Below are 21,068 nucleotides of genomic sequence, written 5' to 3'. Positions count from 1 at the left end.
AGGCTTTAAGATTTCGACTGGTTAATTCACAACATTTAAGTCAAATTGACTTGAGGCATATAACCGCTTTCTCCACTCCCAGGACTGCTTCCTTCAGAGTTCCAGCTGTTCGCACAGAGCTGGGGAAAGAAGGCCTTCTCAGGCCCTCCAGCTGGAGCACACTTCAGCAGACCCTGAAGCTGTCCAGTCTGGTTACACGTTTTATAAAAAAAAAAAAAAAAAAAAAAAAAAAAAGGACTGGAGATAAGAAATTGTACTTTTAGTCATTTGTACATATTTGAATTTGTCATGAAATTTTAAAATCATGTTGGGGAAACTTAAATATGCAATTGCTGTTGTAAATTGTTCTGATAAAAGTCTTCAAAAGAATACAATTTAAAATGTTTACACAAACTTTTGGCAATACATGAAAGCCCAGGTTTCCCCACATAGTAGCACGACTTCAAGTTATAAGTCAGTAGTACGTTTTACCAGGCCTCTTAGAACTTGTGTCAAAAGACAAAGCTCCAATTACCTACCAAATAGTTTTATTAGTGGCCAAAGGGCTGATAAATTAGACCATTATTGTCCCACTGAACTTATCTAAGCTTAACAAAAACTACAATTTCTAATTTTTAAAATTTGAACAAAAACAGACCAGTTTGTTAGTGTGAACACTTTGGCATTTTTTCAATGTTTATTAATACACTTCAGCTAAAGGCATTGTGAATTGATAGTATCAAAATATACAAATGACATCACATCATAAACCCCATCATGCCTGTTTAGAACTATACTGTAAAAGGAAATATATGACAGTGGCAGTATAACAGCATTCTAAGACAAAAATGTGCAAATGCATGATGCATTCTAATTCACACAATGTTGGTCTTTGTTAGGGTCGCACACAGTGTCACCTGTAAGACTGAGTCAATTTGCATCGTCTGTCTCATCCTTTCATTTTCTACCCTCATACTTCAACAAATAGATTAGTGGTTAAGAACGTCCATGAATTATGGATATAAATGTTCATAAAAAGGCAAAAATCTCATAATTGCATACATTTGCTGGAAAACCTTGTATTACACCCCATTTCTATTGATTGTGGTTCTGATCCCCGTTTGGGCCAGATGACACATACAGAACATCACCTCTGATCAAAGCAAAACTATTAAGTGTGACCTCCACCTTAAAGATGCTCTCTATGAGAGTCATTTTACTACATTTCCTTCCATTGTGAGTGCAATATAGAAATTTACTTTAACTGTTAAAGTGGGTGCAAGTGTACAAACATCCACCATAAAAAAACAAAAGGTGGCTTCATGTGATACAGAAAAAATATTTATAAAATGGTGGGGGTGAGGGGATTACAAATTTGGTCGTTCTTTGCCATGTTTGTTCAGTTTGATTAGTATCGTCAAAACTTAGCACCTAAAATATGTTCTCAATGAGTTTCTACTGCGCTGACATAAACTGTTAACATGCGCTACATGTACTCTCATCTGTCACCTGCTTCAATCCCAACACATCCAACCACAGGTTAAACCAGGCTATCAAGCTTATTAATTTGTTTAATTCAGGATACTGTCTGCACAGTGGCAAAACTTCTGTCTTTTCTTTGCATCTTCTTTGATTTTCCTGTATTAAATATGGCTGATCACAGCTGTACACCAACCACATTTCAGTTGGTGTTTTCACACTCACAGGGAAGTAGTTTTGCATCCCAAATTGGTCTTGTATTGCTGGAGTAAGACACCAGGGGGAAAACAGCAGTAAATAAGACACAATGGCAGAAGGTGTGTCTCCTAACCAGAGTAGTAGCTTGTGGGAACAAAGGGCATCTTGCTGACTACTGCCGGGACTGTTTTCTTCCTGATTTCAACCTGGAGGGCTGTGCCGTTCTTGGAGAAAGCTGCATCCACGTAGCCCATGGCGATGTTCTTTTTCAGGCAGGGAGAGGGACAGCCGCTGGTCACTTCCCCTATATTGGACGAGGAAGGAGTCAGTAAAGGTAAATCAAAGCTATGGGACAGCCAGTCTGACATTAGTTGAGAAAACTCTTGCAAATCAGCCAATAATAAAAAAGCAAAAACTGTGTGGGCATTGGTTTGTGCTTAGATCAAGAAATTACAACTCATTTCTTTGTAAAGGAGAAAATATTTAAACTCATAATATGACTAATAAAATGTCATACTATTAAAAATGGGATGTTATGTATGATTTTCAGATGTACTGTTTGTGAAGGGTTAAGGCTAGTTAGGGAAAGACTTTGGTGACCTCTTGTGGTCATTTTACTTTAGACAGTTGGGACTACAACAACAATGGATTTACTGATTAAAATATAATATATATGCAATTGTATATCTTAATCTGTTTATTTTCTTTATTCTCGCCACATGATTTTACTCTTAGTTTGAATCTCTGAAGTGCCAAAGTGCCCAGCTCCCTACCACTTCCTCACCTATGACCTGTCCATCGGGGCTGAGGATGGGGGTGTGCTGTCTCACTGGGGGACCGGTGGACACCAGTCCAACTCTTTTCCTGGTCGTCTTGGCTTTGATTTGCGGGACAATGATGTCTGCGCCTGGGAAATCCTTCATCTGACGCCGGCGCTTCCCTGTGAGTGAAGGAAAAGCAATGGAGCCTTTTTAAAAGGGTTTCATAAAGCAGGTTTCTGTTACATAGAAAAAAAGATAGACCTTATCAAGTACAAAAAAAACATCTAAAAAAGATAAAGTGGAGAGAGCATTATGCGCCTCGCTCAGGTCCACGTGAATTGGCCCTCCACTTAAACATGTCTATGTAGCTCTATGTGTCTACTTAGATTTTAGTTTAAATATGCTGCATTTGACAACAAGTAGACTTAGAAATAAAATCTAACCTATCGTCCAAACAAGACTGGCCTCCACAGGCGTGGTGGTCTCATCTATGTCGTTGCCGTAGAGACATAGTCCCGCCTCCAGCCGAAGACTGTCTCTGGCTCCCAGACCGGCCAGCTTCACTTCACTGTTGCTAAGCAGCTTCTCTGCCAGCTCAACCACTCTTAAACGAGGAACAGAAATCTGGAAAACACAGACAGAGGACCAACTATAACGGCAGCCCTCTACATGCTTAGACAATGGTTTCTATATCAGGAATCAAAGTGGGAAAACACAAACTCCAATCATCTCCCTCTCTCAGACCTACCCACATCTACCAACTCTGGAGGAACTGCAGGCCTCCACAGCTCAGGTGGGTAACTTAACAGGAGAACTATGACTTGGGCACTCTGTTATGATCTTTTTGGGAGAGTGGGATAGAAAGCCAAGTGGATCAGTGAAAACGTTCAGCTGGTGGGAGTATTACGCCACACTCTACTCGAACGCGTAAGGCTGAAGGGATAAGTCTTCTGTTGTCGACATCTTTTAAAGCAATTTGAGTGTAAAAAGTTGCCCTGCCATTAAATACTCATACATCTACTATCAAACTACAAAAATGGCCTAATGAGGTGGAGCAGAAAGCTCAGACCAGGAAGGTGGTGGGGTGTAAAGGGCCTCTTTTGCTCTTTTAGTGAATGCTGCTTGTCAAGACTCGATGCAATCTACTGGGTTTCCTTGGATAGGAAACTTATTGACCAATCTGTCTGCATGATTTGATCGAATTTGACTTCGTAAAGTGCCTTGAGATGACATGTTGTGAATTGGCGCTATATTAATACAATTGAATAAGTCGCACAGGTTCTGATTTGTTCAAAAATCAATGCGGTCTCTGAGATACTAATGTCTATTTGAACACATTTTAGTGTTTGTACAGTCATACATATTGCAGTTTTTTTCATCGTTTTGCAAATCAGATGTTTTTCTGTCATTTTAACTTGGGATGGGAAGCGAAACATCAGCTTCAGAATAGAAGTCCAGTTTTTTAACTTTTCAGACTGATCATGACCTGGACGACTGAGAAGCTTCACCAGCATATTTTAATTTAAACATTAGATTTTTACCCGAATATGCCTTAGTACTCATTACTAATTGTGCAGTATTTTCCCCTTTCAGATAAGTTCCTTCTCTTTAGCTTTACAGCTTAATTTTAAATAAGCTTTTTTTACACATATTTAATATAGTGTGCAAGTCTGGTATCTTTTTTCCATGCGTTTTTGCTCAAAATTTTCCCCACTGTGGGGCAATAAAGATACTTCTGTTCTAAATTAGCAATTTTATCGGTTTTAAGAGGAAACAGCATATACTCACACAGGGCTGTTTCGCAACTTCAATCTTCAGGCGTGGCGAGTAGATAGAAAAACAAAAAGACTTGCAGCTGTAACTGCAGCAAAATGTTGCCCTATAGAGTACTGGATCAGCGGAAAACATCACGAGATTTAAACAATTTAAAGGGATACGAATACTTTTCCAAAAGGCACCGTGGTGTTTCTTCTCAGATAATCCCAAAACGCACACATGTAAGCTGCTGTTGTCAGGGCAAAGACGTTTCACCGTTGATGCAAGCTTTGACTAGAGGTGACACGTTTTATGAGTTTCACACATTTAGCTTGCAGTTGTGAACGTTCTGGGGAAGGCCTGAGAAAAAGATCAATGAACAAAAGTCTGCATCTGCAAGATTTAACTCCAGGAACACAGACGCTCACCTCCACACCGTCCTCTCCAGTGTATCCGCAGCGCGTCACCCTGCACTCAGGAATACCAAACACTGTGACCAGGGCGGAGGTCATGAAGGTCAGCTTACTGAGGTCTTCCTTCAGTCCCGCCTGAAGCGTCTGAGCCATGGTGGGACCTGATGACACAAAAGGACTAAAACTTAAGGATGTGGACGGAGAGCAATTTACTGCATGTGAAACTTATTGAGGAAGAACTAAAAAGAAAGCTATTTTAAGATGGAGCAATGGAGAGTAAAAGAAAGACCAAGTGACTGACCTTGCAAAGCAATCAGGGCTTCATCAATGAACTCCAGGTCCACATCTAACCCGGCAGCCTTGTACTCTGCCAGTCTGGCCTGAACATCAAAGCACACACAAACAGCCATCAGACATTTCCCAGGCGATTCCAGGCTGGTCTGCCGGCGTGCCTTCCTTCACCTTCATGTGAAGAGAGTCCTTGTCGGCACAGCCAGCGTTGGAGACCACGTAGAGGTAACCCTGGTCTGTCTTTGTCACTATGAGGTCGTCCATGATTCCTCCTTTCTCATTAGTGAAGAGGGACAGCGTACCCTGGGAGGTCAGGAGACGTGGAGTAGAAGGATTAGAGAGCAAGGATTTAAGGGTAAATGCACAGACTCATTCTCTGTATGGACAAGCTCTTCTAAGACATTAAATCATCCAATCATGGAGCTTCCAGATCTATTTAGGATTTGCAATGTCACAAAAAAAAAGCTAGAGCTATGTAGTTGAATAAAGTTCTCAATCACATTTTGAAAGGTTATTAAAGACTTAGATAAGCTAAATAAATGAGAAATGTACAAGTATGTAGTCAAACAAATGAAAGATTTCTGTTTTTTAGAGCCTTCCTTCTGCACCGTTCATGATAGCTCAGCAACAGATCATCTAATAATGACACAGATGTGCAAGATAAGAACCGGTACCAGGTGATCACTCATCTACCTGGTTGTCCTTCAACTCTGCGATATCTGCAACCACCAGAGACTCCATGAACTTTATCCGGTCTTTGCCATGGATTTTGGTCTGAGAAGAGACGAAATGAAGCACAACAGCTACGGTTAAATAAGTCAAAAGGACCCATTTTTTCTGGAGGACTGGGCTGTAGGTCTGTAAGAGCAAACACCTTTCAAACCAGCAAACACAGCCATGTCCTCCCGCTTGCCTCACCTGCAGCATATGGCTGACGTCGAAGATGGAGCAGTGCTCCCTGGTGTGCATGTGTGAGACGATGTGAGTGTCTTTGTACTGGACAGGCATACTCCAGCCTGCAAACTCCACCATCTTTCCGCCATGGTACCTGTGGAAGTCGAAGAGTGGGGTTTTCTTCACGGCCGCCTGGGAGGAGAGTGGGGAAGAAAGCAACAGACCGAGTCCGCAGCGTTAGCAGAAACACGGGTCAATACAGGGAAGACGGTAGAAATATAAAGCGTTGCAAAAGACCAATACAAGGGGGTGCGTCATTGTGAACTGGAGGGAAAGTTACATGTAGTTGTCCAATTTTCTTACAGGTACAGAGCTGAAAAGTATGGTTTGTATTCAGCACCCCTCTGAGTCTGAACTATGTGAAGCCAACTTTTATTTCATTACAGCTGCCAGCGGTTTTTAGGTCTGTTTGCACCAGCCTTCAAATCTCAAGTCTGCCGCCAACAGGTTTCCTCCCTGGATCGTCTTGTATTTCACTCCATCAACTGAGTAGCTTCTCTGTACTTGCTTCAGGGAAGCAACCCCAGAGCGTGACGTTGCCACACTCAGTTTCATGTTACAGGATTTTGATTTCAGTCTCATCTGACCAGAGCATCTTCCACATCCCTTGCTGCGTCTTCTACATATCTTGTGGCAAACTTTACATCAGACTCCTTCAGAGTCACCATGGGGCTCTTGCCTGCTTTTCTGATAAAGGTTCTCCTTGTCCTGCCTGTCAGTTTTGGAAGACAGCCATGTCTTGATACTCTGTTCTCAGACAGACTGAACTGTGGCCAGTGAAATGTTCAAAGTTTGGAATATTGTTTTTAATACTCGAACCCCCCCCCCCCCCGATTTTAAACGTCTCAATAGCTTAATCCTTGACCGTTCTGCTGTGCTCCTTTTTCTCCCTGCTGAGGGAGAGGCCTTCACTGAACATCTAGATATACGCTGAGACCAATTTAAATCCTGCTGGGCCCTGTTAGAATTGGGGGACTTTTGAAGCCTATAGATTGCATTGGATTCCATTCAGGGGTGTCAGAGTAAAAAGAGCTGTTTGGTTCCATTTGCAAGGAACCAAACATTGTACAACTATAAAATGCATCCAAGCCAAGATGGAGGAATGTTTTACAAGGAAAAAAAAAAAAAAAAAAAAAAAAAAAAAACACCTCAGTAACAAAACAGCATTATTGAGCAAATGTGCAAAAAACAAAAGTCTGATCCATAACCAGCTCCACTGATAGCTCCTCTTCTGTCACAATCCCATCCTCTGCTTCGTTTTTGTTTTTTGGTGACCTTTAAGCCTGCTGGTGAAGGGGGGGCTTATCAGCGTGCTCGGATAACACTCGTGGTTTGAATAAAGTCATTCTGTGCAGCTCGGTGAAGTGAAGCAGACAGAGAGTCTGCTGGGACCAATGTACGTTATGCCTGCGTGAACAGGCCGCTTGCCGCAAAGCAGGCTTCTGCCATTACTGAAACGTGCAGCAGCAGCCAGACTCAATCTGAGGATTTCCTGGGACAATTCAAAACAGCATGGCTGCTAAACAAGGTGCAACAAGAAATCAACACACTGCACCGTGTTTTGGGAGGACTTAGCAATGGCAACCACAAATATAATCAGGTTCTTTATGCAAACGAGGGCATTTGGGCCTGAATGTGGGTGAACGGGTTAATCTGGGCAAGATACAACCACCCTTGGTTCAAAGGGCTTGCCCTGATTTAGAAGAGTCTTCTCCCCCTTTTTTATTTGCCATTCATTATGCTCATGAACTACGCATTACAAATATTTGAAGTATTTGACATTATGGGGCTAAACAGGTGGGTGGGTGGAGGGGTGCTGCATAGAAAATGAAAAACCTTGAACTTAAAAACAGAAAACTTTGTAGCTGATAACGAGATACAAACCTTGCACATTATAAAAAAAAAAAAACACACACACACACTTTGAGAAAATGGGCTTCAGATTGCATTCAAATAGAACGTGCTGTCTATGCTGACAGATTTAAATACATTGAATATAAAACCTGCATAGTAAAGCAAAAAAGCAATCATCTGTTCAAATAAGTCACAGTCTCCCAGAATGACCACACTAGTCAACCTGTAATCGTCTCTGCAGTCCACTACCTCTACACTGAAATCCCGTGTCTCCTGGTGGGTCCTCCCCGCACATCCAGCACCCGCGACCCGCCGCAGCCCTTCCCTGGAAGCCCGCAGCCCGAGTCCCGAGCGCCCGACCGTGACCGCCAGCCGAGCCCACATCCTGCAGCCTGATCCCCGCAGAAGAGTTTCGCTTTGACCCGCTCGATGCTCCAGCCGCTGCTCGCACTTCCGCTTGTGCTTCCAAACTGTCCGACAACGTGGGATTCCTACTTTCCTCGCAAAAAAAACACACACGAAGCGTAGGTAACGAAGGAAGGAGCAAAGACTTGTGGGAAACGTAGTTAATAAATGCTCTTTTATCAACGCAATTAGTCACGTCCCGGCCTCAGGGGCGCTGCAGCTAATTACACTTATGTGGGACAGCTTGGTGAAGATGTCACTGCATAAAGGGGAAGGAGATAATAAAACAAACCAAGATATAATCTAAGGAATTAGTGAATAAAGCCTTTTTCACAGTTTGTCACATTACAAGCACATTTAATATGTTTTAACTGGATTTTATGTGATGGACACATAGTCGGCCTATAGGAAGATTGTGAGGTGGAAGGAAAACATTTCATGTTATTAATCACAAATAACATCTAAAAAGAGCTGCATGCTTGTGTTTGGCAAACAGCTCCAATCTGTGAACACCGGTTTTCTATTCTAGGTTTTGACTGGGCCATTCTACAACACACATGTGCTTTGATCCCATCCCCTTAGGTTCTTGATCTGGTCCCTGAAGAAACGTCCCCTCCCAAAACATGATGCTGCTATCGCCTTATTTATTGGTGGGTATAGTTCATTTAGACTGATGTGGAGCATTTGTTTTCCACCTCACATGGCTTCTTGCATGTAGGACAAAAAGTGACATGAAAATCCCAAATTACTAATAGGTCTTGTTATAGCTTTCTGTCAGCAATGGATTTCTTCATCCTCCTTTTTCATGCAGGTCACCGTTGTGGAGCGTACAGCTAAAGTTGGTCCTGTAATCACCGATACTACCTAAAATAAAAGTCAACAGAACAAACAGCTCTTGTTAAAATAACTTTCTCTTGATGGCGGACGTTTGTACAATTTTGAATTCTTCCAGATGTTTCAAAAACCAAACACTGCTGCTTGGCTGAAAAAAATAGATCATATTTTGTGTTATTATTCTACAAGGGAGAGAACAGGGATTGTTTCTTTACTCGTTCTATGGGGTAAGATCACTTCCTAAATAGACTTGTACATAAAAGGATAGTTGTGTCCATATTAGTCAGAAGTTGTGCATTCCTCATATTGTTCAAACATTTTTTTTTAGATATATTTAATCTGCATTAAGCCCATCCCTCAGGGAGCAGTGGGCTGCCACTGTGCGGCGCCCAGGGAGCATTCTGAGGCTAAGGGTCTTGCTCAGGGTCCCAGACTGGTAGTCAGTGGGATTTATCCCTGGAAACTTGCAGCCTCTCCAGAACACAAGTGCCCTCCTCTGACCAGTAGGTCACCCCTCTCCTATTTTTTAACCGGCTTGACATATAGTTGCACATATTTAGAGAAGAAAAAAACTGAAATGACAAGAATAGAACAAGTTTCCAGTCTTTTTTGTTTGTTTGTTAAAGGTTTCTTAAGTCAAAGTTGGCCGCCTGTCTCTGATATTTCAGAGTGTGTGTGTTTATCCCAGTGTAGACCATCATGCCTTCCCTCCAGGTCACTGAGTCATCCTTTTGGCCAGATGAACTAATAATAACCTCATGGCTCTGGCGCTATTTTGGGCTGTGAGGGCCTGCAAAGCTGAGCATGTGCATGTTGGGGGGTGCACTAAGGCACAGAAGAAAACTTCCTCCGTCTGTTCATATCAGTCCCCTTACGTCTCCTACAGGGCAGCTGTAGGCTAAATCTGAATATTCGGACACAAACGTAGTTTTCCCTCTGAGAAACTGGCTCCGGAGCGTCCTGCAGCTGCTTTGAGACTTTTGGCAATTTGCACCAAAAAGACACCGGGGTTCTTTTTGTTTTTTTCGTTTCTTACAACATGTGAAGGACTAAAGCGGACCAGCATTCTGCCGTATGGATTAACCTGGATTTAGTTGACAGGGCTCCTGGAGAGCAGTTGTGTTGGATTGAGATCCATTTTCTTGCTGCTCTCGTTGGCTCAGATACATGTTTGGGCAGTGTGCTGTCAGCATGTGAGACGTGAACCAGAAGACTACCAGCAAACTCCTAAATTCAAACAGGATTTTCTTTGCTAGTGACAAACGGTAAGAGGGACCAAAGTAAACTATTTCTGGTCTGTTCAGTCTCTTTATCGTCAGACAGGTGACTAAGAGTTGCATCAGACGAATCCGCAGAGTAGCAGTGTGCTAATTTATTCTGTCAGTCATTTATTAGTCATGAGCACGTTCTGTCCTTTGACCCTTGTTTCAAAGTCCACCAGCATCACACCTCCATAAGTTTGATAAGCAGCCCTAATAATAGGTCTGATACTATTCATGTATGTTTTATCATCAAACAGACTGAATTTATCTTCTTTTCTTAGACATAAAGTAATCTCAATATCTCAATATTACAATCACAAACTAAAGTATATAACCATTTCCCCCCCATTACAAAGAATAAAGTTCATTGTGACATTTTGGGATGTTATGCACAAAACACAAAACAAATTAGTGTTTAACTATTTTAACAAATCAAATGGAAGGAAAATAATATTAGGTGCTTAATTAAAACTTAAAACAGTGAGTTATGCGTTTGTTTTCGGTCCCTTTTACTCTGAAATTTGTCAGAGAATGTTACAGAACAAGCATCATCATGAAGACCAAGGAGAAGGCTTAGGAGAAGTTTAACGCAGAGTCAGGTTGTACAATGAAACATTTCACAGAGATCAATTCATAATTACTATATTGGAAAGGATATGGCACACCTGTCAACCCACCAAGACATCCACCTAAACCAACACACTGGACAAGAGGAGCATTAATCAGAGAAAGAGCCAGGAGGGGCATGGTAACTCAAGAGAAGCTAAAGATGTTAATAACTCAGATGGAAGAATCTGTTGACGGGACAACTACCGTATTAGACGCACACTCCATGAGTCCTGGAACCTGGAGACTACAAAGACCTGAAATCAGGGATAGGCATTCGCCTTTCCTGCAGAAAACAACCCTTAACATCCACCCAGAGCTGCAGCGGGATGGTTTCAATTAGGGTATATTTATTTGTTAGAGTAGCCCAGGGAAAGTCCCGGTCTAAATTCAACTGTGACTCTTTTATGGGTATTAAGGTAAAGGGGCTTGAATGCACAGAGAAGCTGTTACAGTTTTATTTGCAGAAAGTTCTCCTTCCACTTCTCCATAAGAAATGACTTTATGGTTGTCTTTCACATTAAATGTTCTTCTTGAATGCTTTTTAAAGGCCCTTTAGTTTTATAGAACATCTTCATAACAGTCATTTTGGAGCCTTTTCAGTAAGGCTGTCATGGTGAGGAAGAAAAGACCATGCTTTAAACATTTTACTTACTTAATGTCAGTTTCATAAACCGTTGAGTTTCTGTTTGGGATCTTCATTACAGAAGTTAGATTTATAGTCCCCCCCCCCTGCATGATACATTGGTATAAACTCACAATACCCCTTGTTTTTATCCTCTGCATTTTTTCCAGTTTCTCTGAGACTCCACAGCTATGCATAAAGAGCAACCAGTGGTATCAGGAGCACATGATAACACTAAGGTTTGCTCTTGTAGCCAGTAACACAGAGATCCGGCATGCATTTCTTATTTCTAAGATGAAACAGTAGTGGTAAGACGGTTTTCTGTAATTAGGTTGTGTTTTCAGGTTTGTCAGGAAACGAGGTAGATTATGTATTATTCAACTGCCAGTTAATCTTTTCGCTAATTGGGACGTTGGGACATATTTAAACCTTATTCTCAGAACAATGAAAAGAAAAGTAGGTTTAACACACTGAAAGAAGGGGAAACCTTTTAGAGAACCATAAATGTTCTCTGAGGAGGATTTGAGACCTTTTTGTTCCATCTCTGAAGTCCCATCTTCATTCACGCTTTCCCTCAGAACGGGGAGACATGTCGAGGCCTCCTTCGTCCCAGACCACTCCTCAGTTCTACAGGGTCAGCGAGAGGGACCTGACAGAGATCGAGCTGCATTCTGTCGACTCCATCAACGACCTCCACCGAACACACCCGGAGCACAGCCACAAAGGTACACACAGTCTTAGTACAAACATGCCCGTTTAGCCTCCGGCTTACTTCACCCCGTGTCCCTTCAGGGATGAGGCCTCCTCGCCCCACGTACACACCCTCCCCAAATGGGAATCTACGCACACATGATGGAACGGCGGTCAGTCAGAGAGGGCACCCACTGAGCAGCAAATGGCAGCGACGTCTTCAGGACATGTTGACACCGAGTTCATCGAGAGCTTACGCCATGGGCTGTGCCATTATTACCCTGCTTCTGCTCACAGTGTTGCTCATCTTCTACTTCTTAGGTGATATACATGCGTTTCAATGCTCTTTCACTCAGATCTGGTTGTTTTTGGCTCAGTTTACCTTCCTTTTCAGCTTTTACAGCTCATTCTGTCTACTTATGACTTCAAGCTAAGATTAATTATTTTCAGTTTGCCTGTGCAAATTCTCAATTATCTGGGTCATGACAAAAGCAAAGAGTTTGCTGTCAACTGAGAATTTGCACAGGCATGTTGCATTACAATTTAGGAAAAATATTCTTGTGTTAGTGCGAGTATATGAGTTTATTTCTAAAATGATAGAAAGTCCAGTTGCCTCCAATTTAAGCCTGTTTGCTATAATCAGTTTAACTTCGTGGTGGCCCAGCCAACATGTGTATGAGGGCCTCACATTGATTTTACTCACCCTTTGTGAGTACTAAGTGGGTTTAGAGAGGATGGTCATATGAGCCCACATGTATTAACTATTGTATATAGAAAATACATAAAAAATAACCTGACATCTACATAAACTGTATATATTTTTTTTCTCATTGTCTGACATTAGATCAGACTTAACATTTTCTTCTGTTTTAGGTCCATTAGGACTACCAAAGTTAATCTATTTGCTAAATCCCAGAATGATAAGTAACAATTTTACATACACTAAAATGAATCTGCAAAAATACCTTGGGAAAGTTCAGATTATGATTTTCTGGTTTTGGAAGTTTTAATATTTAAATAATTGCACCCCTATGGACATATTTTCGGCCTACACCTTAACCAGACTCCTTCTTTTTGTGACATCAAAAAAAAGCTTAAAAATCAGCCAAGATATCCAGAAGATAATTATGAATAGGTCTGATTCCTCCCTGGGTACAATTTCCTCATTTCCCAGGTAAGAACGTGTTTAGGTGCATATCAACTCTGAAACAAAAGCAAAATGCCTTGTGAAACCCTGGTAGAAGCCCATCAAAGAGTCTAATTTCTTACTGTGTAAATTCTAGTTTCACTCAGGCATGAAAACCTTTAGTTCCTGTGAACTGATTAATCTACGATTAAAAATTTTGGCCACCACGACCAATGTCATATATGAGGAGAAACAGAAAGGAAGAGAAGCTTGCGAGCCTTATCTTTGCCTGAAGACAAATTCTCGCGATATTTGTGCGTTCATAAACACACGAGGATCCATCTTGTACCGCTCCGGCTTCAACCAATACTGTCCAAACCAAAAGCAGTTTGGGCCAATCACGTTGCAGTATTGTGGTTTAAGGTGGAACATATCAGCTGAGCACACTGCCAAACGAAAATAAACGTGGCAGGATTGGAGGATGCATGCGTAGCTGCTGCTATCACATCTGTTTTGTCAGAACCCAGTCCACCATTTAATCTTTGAGAGAGGAACAGCAATAAGTGCCTTGACTAGCTTACTGTGTTGTGGTTTATCATGATGTCTGCTGCTTACGTTTCAATTAATACCATGATTTGCTAAAACCTAGCCTGGCAACGCAGACTAACACTAAGTCAGTCTGGCAAGGCTCCATAGCCTCCGGCCTAAAACAGACCGGACCAATCACAGGGCGGGAGGCGGGACTTTACCATGTATTACTCTCAGTGGCAGAATTACCCATAATACAGCAGCGTTTTTTTTTTTTTTTACCATAACAGTCAAGATACAAGGAGATTTTTGTTGTTTGGTGCCTTGCAAAATTAAAAAAGTGCATGTGAGTACACCATGTATCCTCCAAAAACCGCAAAAAATTGTTTATTGGAGAGTTTGCATGATGGCATGACTGCCAATTAAAAAAAGCAGAGTGCGTTGCTTGGGTGTTTTTTTTTCGTGTCACATCCGTAGTTATCTGATTGGTGCTAAACTGATGACACTGACCCTGTTAGTCCCGCCTTTGATATCGGACTCTACCAGCTCCTTACCAGAGTGATACACAGTGTACAGCGTAAGTCAGTCTGGCTGGCCAGGCTAGCTAAAACCAGCCTGTGGTAGGCGGTCACTAGGTGTCGCTTCGCCCAGTCAACTTGGAGAGTTCTGCTGCATGTCCCTCCTTTCCCCAAACGGATTTGATGGGAGCAGTCCCAGATTGATAATGTGCAGAACGGAGAGTGCTGCACATTATCAATCTGGCTGGCCACGTTACGCAAGCCTGAGAACATGATGGAATCATGTTATGTGGGTGTTTTCCTGCAAAAAGGACTCTCCCCAAAATAGATTACATCACCAGGAAAGAACATTATATAGACATATGGGAGCAAAATCTCAAGACTTTAGCTAGGAAGTTAAATGTTGGACACACCTGGGTTTTCTGTTGAGTCCCAAACAAAATGTATAGGCAGAGATGAAAAGGTGTGGGAAGAAGGAGACTGACAAATCTGACTCAGTTACAGCAGTAATGACAGAAGAAATGAGCCAAACATTCAGCAAACTATTGTGAAAAGCTTGTGGAAGGATACCAAAAATATTTCACCAGGTTGTTTAGTTTAAAGGGCTATTCTGCCAAATAATAAGGAATAATGTAAACTTCTGAATCTGGATAAATTAAACAAAAGTGAAAAACTTTTAAAATGATCTCTTTCTTTTGATGGTATTTAGAAAATAGAAAATAAAATGTAATCCTAACAGTCCTAAAAGAGGAAATGTTTAGTTTTATTTGATGTCAGACAGTAAAAAAACTGTTGTGTTTATATATTGTGTATGTAAAAATGTAGTTTAATTGCAAGCCCTCAAATGAGTTTAGTTTAAAATGGGCATCACATTTGGCATCCCTAGTCGTCCTCCATCAAACCTACATAGGCATACTGTTGACAGTCCATTTATACCTTTAGGGGACCCATATGTAAACACATGCAGGGAGTAAACATGTAGTCTCATTAAAATCATTCTTATGCTATTCAAATAGCATAAGAATGACTTAAAAGGTAAACACTTAAATAATGACTTAAAAGGTAAACACAATATTTGTTTGTGTGCCTCTTTCAGTTCAGCAGGGCAGTGCGATCAGGATGCTGACTGAGGCCATGAAGGAAAAGGAGGCTGCAGCCCGCGAGCTTACGCTGCTGATCCAGGAGCTGCAGGAACTGAGGCGAAACATGACAGCAATGAGACGAGGGACATGAGAAACACATGCACAAAATGCTCAGTACTGTACGCATGCACTCACACAATCTTGTTTTAAAGAGGATGTAAAATACTTTTAAAATGTCAAGTATGAAACTGTGTTCCATGTAGGTTTTGGCCTTTTGTCTTTAAACACCAGTTGAGCTTTGAGTTGAAATGTCACAAGTACGTTTTTTGTCTTTTGCTGTATATTAAAATTACATGAATGAAACACAACTCTGTTTATTCCGCATAAAAGGGGATTTAATGAAAAAGTATCTTCCTTCAGATGTAGGGGATTACTTAAGCAGGGGAGTAACACTGAGAAATCAACATGACTCCTTAATACAAAAGATAGACTTCTCTTACTTTTAGGTGTACATGCTACATATCTGATTTCATCTGAAAAAGATCCATACTTATCCAGGAAAAAGATGATGCTGCAAGGCCCATGTCTCCAAGAACACCAGATTATTGGCATCTTCATTGGTTTGCTGAACTGACTCCTCCACAGCTGGCCATGCTGCTCTTGGTGCTTATCAAGCTGACAATAATATTTCAAAACATGATCCTAATCTCAATAAAAAAAGGGGAAAAAATATGTTGTAATTAATGGAAACCAAAAAAATGTGATGTAATTCTGTTTTTACTGCTTTCTTCTTCTTTCAAATTAATATTTGTATGCAAAAATATTTTCAATTGCAGCCAACGGTTGCAATTTCTGCCTAAAAATAAGTTGTATACATTAAATATTCAAACAAAACAATAGGCTATGTAATAAAAATGTGGGGACCTGTTAGGAAGTATTGTAAAACCTATAAATGTAAAGTTTAAATTTTTTAAATCAGATTTTCTTACAGTATTTCAACAAAAAAGGAAATGCTTTTGATTGAGATGTTCACTGTATTTGTTGTATTTTGTATCAACTACAAAATTAGAATGCATGTTTTATTATCCACCACGCTTCTTAAACTTTAAAATAATAAACGTGTTCCCACACTATTTCACATACTGTATTTTTTGGACTATAAGGCGCACTTAAAATTTTTAAATTTTCTCACAAATTGATCGTGCACCTTTTAATCCAGTGTGCTTTATATATGATTGCCGTTGTGCTTACTAATCGATTTCATGTCGTACAATATGCTCAAAAATCTGTTAAAATGTGTAAGTACGACTCTGGTATGCAACAAAACCGCGGTACACTGTGTCGCTACCTTATCAGACCCCTTAGCAGTCTACAAGACTGCCTCATTGTAATGTTGAAACTAGAAGTGCATTCATATAAGGCCTCCAGATACTTGGGTGTACTAGATGTACTAAATAGAGAACACACTGTTCTCTATTTATTCACTGGATTGCTGATTCGCCGTTGTTAGTACATGTCACTAAGCAGCCACCAGCCGCCATATTGGTACTCCCTATTTTCCTCCAGTAACTAGGGAATACGTGCGCTACAGCATCAAACAACAATGATTATCTCATGTTCAGGGGGGCTTAAGACTTAAAATGTCAAATGCCATATACTTTTATATTATGTACTAACACTATCAATTACTGAGAAAGTCATCTGCTGAAACATTTTGCATGTTTGCATGCACACACACACACATATATACATATATATATATATATATATATATATATATATATATATATATATATATATATATATATATATATACACACATATATATACACATATATATATATATATATATATATATATTATATATAATATATATATATATATATATATATATATATATATATATATATATATATATATCATGCAAAAAATGTCAGCACATGACTATCTTAGTACTTGATAGTGTTAGTACATCCACGGACTGTAAAATTACATGTGAAACGTATTCCCACAGCCAGAAAACTGCTTTGTTATTGCAGCCACATGCTAAGGGATTCTGTGAGAGTAGGAAGTAGCTTATCAGCAATCCAGTGAATAAATTAGAGATCAGTGGTACTTCACTCTGTGGAGGTCCACAAGTACTTGAGGCGTACTCAAGGTGGACTCTGCATGGACTCAATGCATACCAGTACATGCAAAAAAAAAAAGTTAACAATCCCATACGTGGGCTAATAATCAGATGTTGTACTGTAAACATGGAAGTGCTGCATAAAAAAGCTCAAGCATTTTTATTTTTATAGTTTAAATTTATTGCTAAGAAGAACAGAAAATTTTAAAACCTTACAGAGTAATTTATTGCTTTTTAAATTACAACTGTAGTTGTTGACAGCTCCGCTGACTGAAGGACCTCATTCAACCCTTGTTCTGTGCGCTACCGACCATCTTCACCCTCTCACAATGGGGTCCAGTCCAGCCTGAGTAGCACTGACACTCGAAGTGTCGTTTGAAGTATTTGCTGTAGGTGGTGTCTGTATCATGATGAGGGTCAGGCGTGGATGCTGATGATAGCCTATGACCAGAGTCGGGGTGTTGCCTAGCACAGCGGCCATGACTGTGGCAGAGATGGAGGCTGCAGTGCAGTGTGTCGGCCCTCAGGGACTGAATAAAGGGACCCAAGACATCCTGGATGTAGTCTCTGAGAAGGGTGCACTGTTTCTGGTAGGTGGGAGAAGAGAACATGGTTACATACAGACTCAGTCAAAAGCACATGCATGATTTAGTTATTGACATACTTTTGATTTGGCAAATTTCATCTCTCCCCACAGCACAACTCCAGCTGCGCCGAGTGATGCGCTCTCTCCAAGTGTGTGCTCCAAATCTGTCTGCCAACATAGACATTCTGTTATGCCGACAAATGTAATCATATTCATAAGATGATGTTGACTTTAATTACCCAAAAGAGCTGCTACCTTATTTAGAAAGTTGAGAGTATGTGTGAATGCCAGTCGAGCATATGGAAGGACAGGTGTGGCCTGGTTATTGCTGTTCTCAGGGCGCCACAGTGAGGCCACTCTCAAAGCCTCCAGTAGTCTGTGTCTGAGGGTAGAAAACAGATGGATTTATAATTTTGGTTTTAAAAAGCTTTAGGTAAAACTGGGAATAAACGTATCTGCTTGTACCTGATCATCAGAGCCGCATCCATGGACCCTGCCAGCCTCTGCGGCAGGTAGATGCTGGGGAAGAGAGCTGTGGACTGACGCCACAGCCAGGACAGTCGGTCATTCTTCTGCTTCGTCCCCTTGTGACAACGTCCTGTGTAGGTGTCATCTGATCTCACAAATTACATAAAACACATTGCTGTCAATTCATATAATCGATTCTATCAGTTCTGGTGAAATACATGATTATTTAAATAGATATTTTCAGGGTGTAGCAAAGGCATTCCTAACCCTAGTACTTCTCCACATTTGTCATCCTTATAACAGCCACCAAATTCAATGTATTATAATTGGATTTTATGTGATAGACTCACACAAAGGAGTGGATAATCAGAAAATAATATGGGGTTTTCTATATTTTTACAAATTATAATCTGAAATTTGTGCTGGGAATCATTATTTGCCCTAAACAAGTAACCTAAATAGTAAAGTCTCCGCCTGTTTTAAATTATTCTTAGTATATCTAGGTTTGTTAGAGAACATTAACAATCAAACAGCATCATGAAGACCAAGGAAAACCCAGACATGTCAGCGATAAACTTGTGAAGAAGTTTAAAGCAGAGTTAGGTCACAATATATATATATATATATATATATATATTTTGTGACCTATAAACGTCTCACTGAGAACTGTTAAATATACAATATCCCAAATTGGGAAGAGTACAGCAGAATTACAAAGCTACCAAGACACAGATGACCATCTAAACTTGCTGGTTGGGCAAGGACAGCATTGATCAGAGAAGTAGCCAGAAGGTCCAAAGGGCTGCAGTAGTTTACAACTCATGTATGAAAAACCAACAACAAGACATCAATTAGCTGAGCCCTCCACATATCTCGGCTTTGTGGAAAAGTAGCAAGAAGAAAGCTAGTATTGATAAACTAAAAATCCTGTGTGCATTTGTTCCTCAAGCCATGGTGCACACATGTGGAAGAAGGTGAGCTGGTCAAATACGACTAGTATTTAATTTTTCCTTTTGACCTCTTGGCCTTCTGCTCCTAGAAAATGGTGCTGTAAAACATAAACTCCAAATAAAATACACTAATGGTTGTTATGGGACAAACTGTGAAAATTTAAGAAATATGGATATTTTGGACAGCACTTTACACCTGGCTGAACACATCCCCATTTTTATCAGAGAAATGTACTCGTTGAACCTTATATCAAAGGAGCTGTAAGTAATACTGACACCTTGTGGCCCTAATCAGGATAACAGCTTGCCAATCACAACGATCTAATATGGAGTTTTTAAACGGGATAGGAATATGATGTTGTATTATGTTCTATTTCTGGTCCGCTTCTCTTACTGGCTTCCATGTTGCAGGCTGCTTGCTCCTTTGCCAAGATAAAATACCCAAATGCTGGGAAATCTCATAAGACTGGCCGAGGAACTAGGAAGCAAACATGAGCTGGACTCTGAACCGAACCTCTAGGTTTGAAATGAGAAAAACGTGACTAATGCATTGTTGATGGAGAAGACCGATTTTTTTTTTTGTTATATAGGGAAATGTTACCTCAAGTCCCAGGTGTCAAATGAGAAGGAGTTAGGGTTGATTTCACATTAAATATCTTACTCATAGCCTCTTTGAAGTTCAAAGTACTGTACAAACATCAATCCCAGCCAGTGAGTAACAATGCAGTTTCTGTATGCTCTACCTGTCTTTCTCTTGTGTTTATTAAAGCAGGACGGGAAACCATAAAAGCCCCAGAATCCTCTGGCCGACGCCTGACTGCCAGCCTCAGCGTCTCCTCCATAAACTTCCGAGCGCTTTCCTCAAACTCCTGCCGAGCCAACCGTGTTACGTTCTCCTCGGACAGATCCAGTCTCTTCTGTCTTACCACCAGCTTGGACAGCCCAGCGATACTTTATCTTGGATCCGAAGTTGTTCTCCCACAGGGGCTGCCACTCCTCCCAGTCGATCACCCCCATACCGGAGAAACTGGGATGCAGCAGTAATCCAGCTGCAGCGCGGTGAGGGAAAGGTGAGAGGCCAGGTCACCAAGCTGTGGTAGTCCTCCGTTCACCTCTCTCCCATTGTGGGAGAGGTATGGATAGTACCCCAGGCGGTCCCGATAGAAGATGCTCATTTTCTGGAAAGTAAAAGAAGAAAATGACTGCAGGTCTCATTTAAAGTTTGGCTATCCTTCATATCATTATAGTTTTATTTCTACTTTTAGAGACTCTAGGAACCACCAGCAGACCTGCAGTCTGAGAGTGAAGTGCTCTGTTAGGAACATACGGGGTAATCAGAGCTCTGATATATGATGGAGCTTGATTATTAAGGGTTTTATACGTGAGAAGAATTTTTAATTGTATTCTGGATTTAACAGGAAGCCAATGGAGGGAAGCTAAAATTGGAGAAATATGATCCCTCTTGTTGATTTTCTTCAGAACTCTTGCTGCAGCATTTTGGATCAGCTGAAGACTTTACCGGTATCAGTCTGGTAAGGAGCTGGTAGAGTCCAATTTCAAAGGCTGGACTAACAGG

At 40.8% G+C, this 21,068-nt stretch overlaps 1 protein-coding gene and 1 pseudogene across 1 annotated transcript; both read right to left on the bottom strand.

Annotated features, from left to right (window-relative positions):
- Positions 1–644: 644 nt before the first annotated feature.
- LOC105929138 (aminomethyltransferase, mitochondrial) lies at positions 645–8,204 on the bottom strand. Its single transcript, XM_012866786.3, has 9 exons — positions 7,934–8,204; positions 5,795–5,962; positions 5,570–5,650; positions 5,048–5,179; positions 4,887–4,965; positions 4,601–4,746; positions 2,861–3,041; positions 2,441–2,596; positions 645–1,960 (listed from the first exon to the last, which is right to left on the bottom strand). The coding sequence occupies exons 1-9, from the start codon at positions 8,066–8,068 to the stop codon at positions 1,785–1,787; spliced, it is 1,254 nt and encodes a 417-aa protein (XP_012722240.2). The 5' UTR covers positions 8,069–8,204; the 3' UTR covers positions 645–1,784.
- A 9,486-nt stretch (positions 8,205–17,690) lies between these two features.
- On the bottom strand, positions 17,691–20,730 carry LOC118562661 (annotated as a pseudogene).
- Positions 20,731–21,068: the final 338 nt, after the last annotated feature.

The sequence above is a fragment of the Fundulus heteroclitus genome, chromosome 1 (assembly GCF_011125445.2).
Source record: "Fundulus heteroclitus isolate FHET01 chromosome 1, MU-UCD_Fhet_4.1, whole genome shotgun sequence".
Taxonomy (NCBI): domain Eukaryota; kingdom Metazoa; phylum Chordata; class Actinopteri; order Cyprinodontiformes; family Fundulidae; genus Fundulus; species Fundulus heteroclitus.
The sequence above is the reverse complement of the archived record's forward strand: the minus strand, read 5'-3'. Positions and strand labels throughout refer to the sequence as shown.